Source organism: Ochotona curzoniae, unplaced genomic scaffold (assembly GCF_017591425.1).
Source record: "Ochotona curzoniae isolate NIBS_2020 unplaced genomic scaffold, NIBS_Ocur_1.0 contig_3734, whole genome shotgun sequence".
In the NCBI taxonomy this organism is placed as follows: domain Eukaryota; kingdom Metazoa; phylum Chordata; class Mammalia; order Lagomorpha; family Ochotonidae; genus Ochotona; species Ochotona curzoniae.
The window spans coordinates 1-9,726 of record NW_024465963.1 but is presented as its reverse complement, the minus strand read 5'-3'; the positions used below and the strand labels follow the sequence as shown (position 1 = coordinate 9,726).

Below are 9,726 nucleotides of genomic sequence, written 5' to 3'. Positions count from 1 at the left end.
GGCACTCTCTGTTTATGGTGCATGATGGGAAACATGTCAACAACCACCACAAAGGCGATCTTTGGCCTGGTTGCAGTCAGCCCAGTGGGCTGAGTTGATGGAAACTGAATCTCTAATGTGGGTGACTCCAGCACCAGAGCAGTCACTGTCTCCAGGCAACTTCTGCCTTGTCCGGAGTGCACTCTTCCTGTGGCAAATATGGAAGCTAAACCCAGGCTCTTTGTTGCAGGGCGAAGGCTGCCCAAGCTGCTCCTTCACTGTAGGGCTGTGTTTGGCAGTGCTTTCAGTTCTTCTGGGGTTGATATTTAGGGTTGCAGCCACTGGTCCTATGGCAATGCCAGCTGCAATCACTTGAAAAACTGCCCAATTGGCTTCCAGAGCAGTTGCACCATATCCCCTTGCCACTTGCACTTTGTGAAGGCTCCAATTTCTCCACATCCTGACCTATACTCTTGATGACCTGTTGCCGGTTCTTGTTGATTTTACTGTGTTTTGAGTCTCTTTTACTCTGCATGCCACCTCTTGCCTCTGCCTCTCTTTTCATTTGCTTCTAATTGTGCTGATTTTAAAGAACCCAAGAACTTCCTTCTGGTTTTGCTAGGGTTGGTAGCACCATGTGGGTTCTGCTGATGGTGCCCTGGTGGTAGCAATGAATCATACTCATGTGCTCTGTGCATTTGTAACTCTATTCTAGAGGTGACTTCAGATTCTGGTTCTAGGTTTCAGCTTGCTTTTTTGGCAAGGTTGCTATGCAGTGCTGTAATTCCCAATAGGAAATCTGTGGTGTTTGGTTGTACTGCTTCATGTGTCAAAATTTGTCCTAGAGAGGGGACTGCACCACCAGTATGGGGTCAACTGGTGGGAAGTCCCTACCTGATCAAGCCACCCTGACCATAGGTGCCAGTTCTGGACCTGGTATCTGCTCCCAGAAGATCCAGGAGCTGATGAGGGCTGAGCAGGTGCATGTGCAGATGCAGCTACCACAAAAGATCCTTGGGAGGACTCATGGGCCAGTGCCCACTTGTTCTCCTCTGTGAGCTCAGTGGCTCCAGTATTGAGAGGAGGGTGTCATGGGGCAAGCAGTGACAGGGACCGAAATGGGGAGGCTATGTTCACATTTGTTGCCTTTGGGTCCACTTCTGATATCTGCCAGGGTAGGTTCCCCTTGAACCCCAAACCCCGCCCAGTAATGCTCACTCCGCCCAGTCCCTGCCCAGTACAAATTCCAGCTTGGCAATTGCCTTGTTCCTCCCCTACAGCACTCAGGGCAGCCTCTGGGGCATACAGTGGCACACACACGGACCTGCCTGGGAACATGTGGCGGCACTGGCTGTGCACCCGGCTTGGCAGCTTGGCCTGCGGACTCATGCTGCTCCTTCTTCCAAGCCAGGGTGAGGCTCCCACGGGTGTCCACAGGGACCTGGGTTTGATTTGCAGTTCCAGCTGGAGAGCACATGGGATGGTGTGGACAAATGTGAGGGTGGGTGGTGATGGGACTGCCCCTTGTGTCCCTGTGTGCCAGGAGGCTGAAAGGGGATCATGGTTTCCAGGGACCAGATGCAGTGAGAAGGGAGACCAACAGGAGGGCGTTCAAGGGGCCAGCTTGTGGAGGAGGGGCTGAGTAGTTTCCTGCTGCCTGTGTTTCTGCCTGATGTTGCTGCTGCCTGCAGGTGCTGTGAACATGCAGTTAGGGCTTCTCCCACTGCGGGTTGATTATCAGTTGGCTGCTCTTGCCCAGAGACCCCCAGCCAACTCTGAGGGGTCTCTGAGGCAATGCCACTGGCCCTGGGAACACAGGCAGCATGAGGCTGCAGCTGGTCTGAGGGTCCACAGGGTCCCCCAGCTCATGCACCTTTCCTGGGGGCAAAAGTTCTCTTTTCTTTTCTTTTTTTTCCAATTGTTTGTATTCTTATTGGGAAGGCAGATTTAGTGAAAGAGGAGAGCCAGGGAGAGAAATCTTCCATCCTGGGGTTTATACCCCAAATGGCCACAACGGCAGGAGCTAAGGATCGGAGCCAGGAGCTTCCTCTGGACTCCTGCGGGGAGGGCAGAGGGAGGTGATGCAGTGACCAAGGACTTGGGCTACTAACAACTGCTTTCCCAAGCACATTATTACTGAGCTGGATAGGAAGTGGAGCAGCCAGCACTTGAAGCAATATGGGATGGTGGTGCCACATGCAGAAGCTTAGCCTGCAACACCACGCTGCTAGCTCCCCATAGGCTTGTAATTGAAGGCAAAGCTGATGGTACCCTGTGCCTGCCAGTGCCCTTGGGTCTATCTCAGAGTTCTGCCTATGTGGGCACCAGACCTGGGTGTGTTTTGATCCTTGATACTCTGGGTCAAAAGGCCTCCTCCCCCACCCGTTTACCCCCCCAACAGTTTCTCAATCTAATCTGCCAAAAGGGATCCATACTCACCCTGCCCTCTGCCCATCCTCCCCCTCCAACCCCTGCTGAAATTTCACCTTTACCTCCCCTTGCCCTCACTCTACAAGGTGATTCAGTCTTTCTGGAGGGAAGGCTACCTGGCCTTTCAGATGACTCTATTAATCAGTTACTTATCAATTTCTTTAAGGTTTTAATTATTTGAAAGACAGCTTAATGAAAGTGAGGGAGAAAGAGATCTTCCAGGGGCTGGCTCACTCCAAAAAGGGCCGTGGCAGGTGGAGATGGGCTACATGGAAACCAAGAACCAGGAACTCCACATGAGTGACATGGGCCCAAGCACTCAGGCTGTCCTCTGCTGCCTTCCCAGGTGCATTAGCAGTGAGCTGGGACTCCCATGGGTGCTCTGATATGGGGTGGTGGCATTACTGGAAACAGTTAACTTATAGGCCACAGCCCTGTCTCTAGGACTCTAACAATATTTCATGTGGGTTCTATGTTCAGAAAGACTACAGCTGATTCTTGGTGTGGGCAAAGAGTCTCCCAATGTTACAAGAAGGTTCAGGTGTTCCCTGGAGTGTTGCAGTTCCACATCCCTGAAAACAACACAAAAATACATTTTTGGTACTATTATGATGTGCTTATAAGTTGTTTTTTCCTGGAAAACTTTTTTTAAAGAAGAAACAGAGGAATCAGCACTGACATGCAGAGGGTTAAGTTGCCACCTGCAGTGCCAGCATCCTGTAAGAACTCAAGTTTGAGTCCTGGCTACTCCACTTCTGATTCAGCCGCCTGCTAAAGCACCTGCGAAAGCAGCAGAAGATGGCCTGAGTGCTTTGGCTCCTGCTGCCACCCAAGTGGGAGACCTAGATGGAATTTCTGGCTCCTGGCTTTAGCCTGGGCCTGCCCAAGGTATAGTGGCCTTCTGGAGAGTGAATTAATGAATTAATGAATGGAAGATTCTCTTATTTTTTCCCTCTCTTTTACTTCTCACTGAGTATAGTTCCTGACCTCAGCTGTGAAAGTCCACAAGGGCTTTTGGTCACTACAAATGGGCTCTTTCTGATCATCTCATTAGGATGGAATCAGGATATTTCACACAGGAACTTCATAAAGTGAGTGTGTGTGTTGGTGTGCATCGTGTTCTGGACAAGGCTGAGCTGAGGATGGTAAGAGGGAAGCCACAGCAGCATTGTCAGGAGCAACTCTCCCTGATTGTATCTCTCTGCCCACAGGCCAGGACTCCACAAGCCCCATCAGGACAACACACTCTGGGCAGGTGCGAGGAAGCCTGGTCCATGTGAAAGGCACCAACGTGGGCGTCCACACCTTCCTGGGCATTCCCTTTGCCAAGCCACCTCTGGGGCCACTGCGTTTTGCACCTCCTGAACCTGCTGAAGCTTGGAGTGGAGTGAGGGATGGCACCTCCTACCCAGCCATGTGAGCTCTTCCAGGGGCCTGAGGAGCATCAGGTCCAGGGTGGGTTTGGGAACCTCCAAGTGCTAGGTCAAGCCAGCTGTCTTTTCATCCACAGCCAATGCCTACCTCTCAGGAATCTTTTGTGAGTCATATAGGAGGTTTTTATTCCAATGCGAAAGGTGGCCATGGGGAAGAAGCAGGAGCAGAGAAAGAGTACATGTGGGAATATGCTTTGATGACCAAGGGGAGGGTATTGTGAATAGGGGCTGGGATGGCTGTCAGGGTGGGAACAAGAGATATGGGCTGCAAGGAATTGGTGGATAGAGTTGTAGAGTACAGAGTCATGAGGTTACAGTGGATTGATGGAGAGCAAGATTACAAGTTTACAGTTGATTGACAAAGAGCAAAATTTGAACCTAAAGGGCAAACCTGAAGGAAATCGAGACCTAAGGGAAGCAAATATTTAAAATGGGGTCGGGTCTAAAAGGGCAGGGGGCATTATCAATTTTCAGGGCCAACGTTCAAGTCATTCATCACTACTAACCATCTGTGTGCTGTGGACTTCCTGCGAGAACACTTTCAGTGGGCTTGCCAGGCTCCTGCCAGGTTCTTGGCTCAGGACTTGGGACTCTGAGGCTTTTAGTTCCAGGTGCTGAAGATGGAGGGAGAGACTCAGCTCCCCAAGTTTAGCTTCTGCCACATTCTTGTGCTGCCCTGGTGAGGGGGCATTGTCCTGGGTGAGTTCCCCAGGTGGTCTAGCCAAAGCTTGTAGGAGTCCCTAATTGCATCAATAGATCCTGCAGGTACTTAGATGGGCATCAGTGGAACCAGGCATGAGCACAGAGCTAAACCACGGAAAAGGATATTAGCCAAAAGATGTGTGTGTGTATCACAGCTGGAGGCAGGGCAGGAGTGATGAGTGCCAAGGATCCCAGGAAATTGGCCATCTCACTGTCTTCCCTCAGGAAGGGATGGGCATCCAAACACCCAGAGTGTGTTGGGGAGGCACCTGTGCTCAGGGCCTGACTGTGCAGAGGGACACACTGAAGTCAGCACCTGCAGGCAAAACCTGCCAGGAGACCCCAAGAGTAAGGTGTGCTATATCAGTCTCCACCTGCCTGGAAGGTCCCTGGAAACTGGTGCGATCCCAGCTTCCCAGCAGTTTCAGATGTGTATCTGGGACAGAAGGGATATGAGGGCAGGCTTAAGAATGAGCAGCATCACAGGGAAGAGCAAAGGAGAGAATCAGGGACCCAGGCTCTGGCTTGGGCCACTGCATGGATCCTGCACTAATGTCTGATTGGGTGATTTCAGGTGTCCACAGAACCTCGATATAATGGGTGTTGTTGCTAAAAAACTGAATTTCACAATGTTGTCCATTCCCATGTCTGAGGACTGCCTTTACCTCAACATCTACGCACCAGGCCATGCCCATGAGGGCTCCAAGCTGCCTGTGAGTGGGAGGTCAGGGGCAGCTGAGGGTGGGAGGACATCTTGCCCTGACTGGAGGATGGGGAAGGGAAAGGTGACTGTATCCTCCCATGTCATGGATCCTGGTGAGCAGCTCCTCCCTGTGGGGTCCAGGAAGTGCCTCTTCTCCTGGGTGGGCAGCTGAGCACTGGGCATGAGGTCCCAGAAGACTGTGTTATGAGAAGACAGAATATATGGGCCCTAATGGACCCAGAACACCTGTAGCACCCAGCTGTCCAGGAGATATACCTAGGGAACTGGGGGTTGCAGGGCTCAGGACTGGGAAACCTCACAGTATTTACCCTGACTTTCAAGGTGATGGTATGGATCCATGGAGGTGCATTGGTTGTAGGCTTTGCTTCGGCATATGATGGCTCCACCCTGGCAGCCTTTGAGGATGTAGTGGTGGTCACCATCCAGTACCGCCTGGGCATCCTGGGATTCTTCAGGTAAGCCTGGGCCTGGGCCTGGGTCGGGCACTGAGGGAGGAACAGTCCTGGCACAGCCCTGCCATCCCTGTCCTTCCTACTTCTCAGCACTGGAGACCAGCACGCCAGCGGCAACTGGGGCTACCTGGACCAAGTGGCTGCACTGCGCTGGGTGCAGCAGAACATTGCCCACTTTGGAGGCAACCCTGATCGGGTCACCATATTTGGCGAGTCTGCCGGTGGTGTAAGCGTGTCCTCACACGTGCTGTCGCCCATGTCGCAAGGACTCTTCCACGGAGCCATCATGGAGAGTGGGGTGGCTGTGCTGCCTGGCATCATCACCAGCTCATCTGAGACGATCTCCTCGGTGAGTTTCCTTCACTGGTGCAGCCTTGACCTATAACTCCCATCTTCTCTCCTGGAGCCTCTGCTACTTTCTCTGTTGTGTCAAAACACATGGACCATCATGCGACTTGGCACTGCCCACCCAAGGGATGGCTGAGGGGCTCAGGTGTCAAAATCCACATGCCTGTGCCTCAGTAGAGTCTGATACAGTTGTGGGCCCTGAAAAGTGGCGCTGTGAGGTCCACCTAGTCTGTAACCAGACAACCAGGTCAGCTCCCTGAGGCTGAGATGCTCCAAGTCGGGGAGAGAGGACTAGTGAGTGTCAAGGCTGCAACTGCACACCCATGAGACTGTTCCTGCCTCCAGCTGGGCCTTGGGCACCCTCCTTCTTCTCTTACATGGATGTCTAGCCCATGTGCTTCCTATTCAGGTGGTGACCAACCTGTCTGGCTGTGGCCAGGTGGACTCTGAGACCCTGGTGGGCTGCTTGCGGGCCAAGAGTGAAGAGGAGATCCTGGCAATGAACAAGGTGGGACCTCATTCACTGGGACAAATGGGTGATAGACTCTGGTGCCCTTCAGAGTCTCTGGGCTACCAGCTCATGTCCATGCCTTCCTCCCCTCCCAGTACTCGATGCATAGAGATGACCAAGTCCTGTAAGCCAGACATGGTACTCCATGTGTTGAGCTGTAAGGCCGCTGAGTGATCCTGGGTTAAGGGAGAGTTTCAAGAGCAAAAGAAAATTCTGGATCATAAATCTTCTCCACTGTCCTGGGTGTCCCTAGGCCTTCAAGATCATCTCCGGTGTGGTAGATGGCATCTTCTTTCCCAGACACCCCTATGAGCTGCTGGCCTCTGCTGACTTCCAGCCGGTCCCCAGCATCATTGGTGTCAACAACGATGAGTACGGTTGGATCCTCCTCAAAGTGAGTCCAGGCTGAGTTCACAGGAGTCTGTCTCAAGGCCAGGCCTGAGGGGGCAGAGCTCCCAGGAGAACAACTCCCAACCTAAAATCCTCTGCTCGCTCCACAGTTCTTCGGTGTCAGACACACTGAGGATGAAATTAACAGAGTGGCCATGGAGACACTAATACATCAAACATCTGAGCAGTGGGTGAGACCCTTCGGCTCCCGGCCAACAGATCCCTGCCCCTTGGGGACTCCTGGAACCGAGACACACTGGCAGTCTGTGTGCTTGGGGATGGGGTGACCACGAACCTGCTCCTTTGCCCCATTCCCTGTCTTTGTCCAGTACATGGGTCAGTTGTCTCTCTCCCTGGCAGTGAGCTGATGATGACTCTGTTCCTGTTCCTCGGGCTAGATGCTGCCTCCTGGTATAAGGGAACAGTTGGTGGATGAGTACCTGGGGGACAACAAGGACCCCAAGACCCTCATGGCTCAGTACCAGGAGATGATGGCAGACTCACTCTTCGTGATGCCAGCGCTCCACGTTGCACATTTTCAGCGTGAGTTCACCTGCGGCTATGGCCACACTAACTGGGGTTCTGCTTTTACTGGCCAGGGCTGAGCGCACAGCTTTTGGTTCGGGGAGGTATGTCATATGCTGGCTCCTATGCATATATGGCTGGGTCCCTCAGAGCCAAGTACCCATGTCCTTATTTAAGTTCACCATCCTGTTAGTTTAGGAGATGGACATCAGGGGACAGGGGAAGAGACAAGATTGTAGCACGGCTGAGTTAGCTACATTGTGTCAATACCTTCCAGCTACAAAGTCCAAGACCAATACCTAACCTCAGGCCCTTGCCACTGACCTTCTCACCTGGGACTCCACCAGCACCACCTGAGTCAGACCAAGTGGGCATTGCTCTACTGTCCTCTTGGGTAGTATGAGAAACCCAGGGGAAGGGCCTCCATCCATCACCCTGTGCACCTGTTACCCAGGTTCCCATGCCCCTGTCTACTTCTACGAGTTCCAGCATTCACCCAGTTTCATGAAGGACTTCCGGCCACCCCACGTCAAGGCCGACCATGGCGATGAAGTGGCTTTTTTCTTCAGATCAATTTTCTTTGGGAAAAAAGGTGAGGCTTCCTCCTTCCTAGGATGGGGATGCACCAGTTGGCAGTCCTGAGGGGGTGCTGTGACCACTGCACATATGAAAGGGCTGAGGCTCAGATGGAATTAAGCACTCCAAGTCTCACAGTTCCCAGGGCTGAGCCAGGACTGTACTGTGAGTGCCTCGAAACCCAGCTCCCTCCTCCTCTGCCCGGCACCATGAAAAGAGTCTGTCCTGGGTACAGAGTTGTCTACTGAGTGATATGCCAAGGTCATAAGAGTGAAAACCTACTGGGCCAGTAAGAGGCCAAGTTCAGGTGACTATGAGGTCAGGCTTCATTTAGCAAAGAAAAAGCCAAATCCTTGTGGTCAGTAGCAGGTGAATTTCATATTGGCAGCCAAGGGTCAAGCTCCATTGGGTTGGCAAGTGTGGCCAAGGTGGGGCAGTGGGCCTGCTCCTACTTGAGCTGACCCTGTATCCTTTCTCACTGCAGTGACTCTCACTGAGGAGGAGGAGCTGCTGAGCAGGAGGATGATGAAGTACTGGGCCAACTTTGCTCGCACGGGGTAAGACGCTCCAACCTCCCACCTCCCTGGGACCACGGGACCCTTCCCTGTGGGAACCACAGCAGCAGCCCGGTGTTCTGGGTCATGTGACAGCTCCCTCCCCAGTTTCAGCTCCCTTCCCCAGTGGCACATACATGGGTCCTAGCGACCAGGGACACTCTACCCATCCAGCTTATGGTCTTGACATCAGGTTTTAACCTCAGAGGCTCCCCATGGGAGAGAGGGTAATACAGCCTGGATTGGGAGGTCCCCATGTGGATCTGACACCAGGCAACATAACAGCTTCCCGAACCTGGAAATTTATTTCCAACCCTACTGGTCTGCATAGTGGTCTGTCTGGACCTCAGGTAGGCTGCTCAGAGTCCCTGTGTTAACCCCTCCCTGACCTCTCATCTGTAGGAACCCCAATGGCGAGGGCCTGCCACACTGGCCTGTCTTGGACCAGGAGGAGCAGTACCTACAGCTGAGCACACAGCCTGCAGTGGGCCGGGCTCTGAAGGCCCACAGACGCCAGTTCTGGGCACAAACTCTGCCCAAGAAGATGCAGGAGCTGATGGGGGCTGAGCAGAAGCACACAGAGCTGTAGCTGCCTGTGTCTAGGTGGGTGTCCTGGTCCCATCCACAGCAGTCACTTACCTGCCCTCCTTCCCTTTGGCATACCTTTGTGGAGCACCTGCTGCCTGAGGCTCTGTGTTCTTGCCCTGGGTTCCCTGTGTCAGTTGTACTCACACCATTCCCATGAGGCTGTGCAGTCACAACCTGCAGAAGCCCACTTTCCTCATCTCCAACTGGCATAGGACATGTCTTTCTCACCTCCTCTTCTTCCTCTTCCTGATCCTCTCCTCTCTTCCTAACCCCAGGCCATAGAAATCCAGTGGGAACTGCTTTGTGGGTTGTTGTCCACCCTAGGTGTCAGAAGCCTTCATATTCCGCCCAGCACATCCTGCGAGCTCATGTCTGTAAGCAACCCATAGGGGACCTGGGCACCTGGAGACACGGTGTCCTGGTGCCCTCAGGCTGCCATGAGTGGCCTCCTTCCACTCCCTTCATGTTGTCACAAATAAAGGCTCCCATTCCTTCAGCTGAGAAATACTCATCC

At 53.1% G+C, this 9,726-nt stretch overlaps 1 protein-coding gene across 1 annotated transcript; it reads left to right on the top strand.

Moving 5' to 3' along the window:
* The first annotated feature begins 944 nt into the window (after positions 1 to 944).
* Positions 945 to 9,213, top strand: LOC121158242 (cocaine esterase-like). The gene is made up of 12 exons (XM_040982915.1): positions 945 to 966; positions 1,338 to 1,391; positions 3,621 to 3,825; positions 5,119 to 5,257; positions 5,590 to 5,723; positions 5,811 to 6,069; positions 6,478 to 6,576; positions 6,833 to 6,973; positions 7,368 to 7,512; positions 7,949 to 8,086; positions 8,555 to 8,627; positions 9,027 to 9,213. The coding sequence occupies exons 1-12, from the start codon at positions 945 to 947 to the stop codon at positions 9,211 to 9,213; spliced, it is 1,596 nt and encodes a 531-aa protein (XP_040838849.1).
* The last annotated feature ends 513 nt before the right edge of the window (positions 9,214 to 9,726 follow it).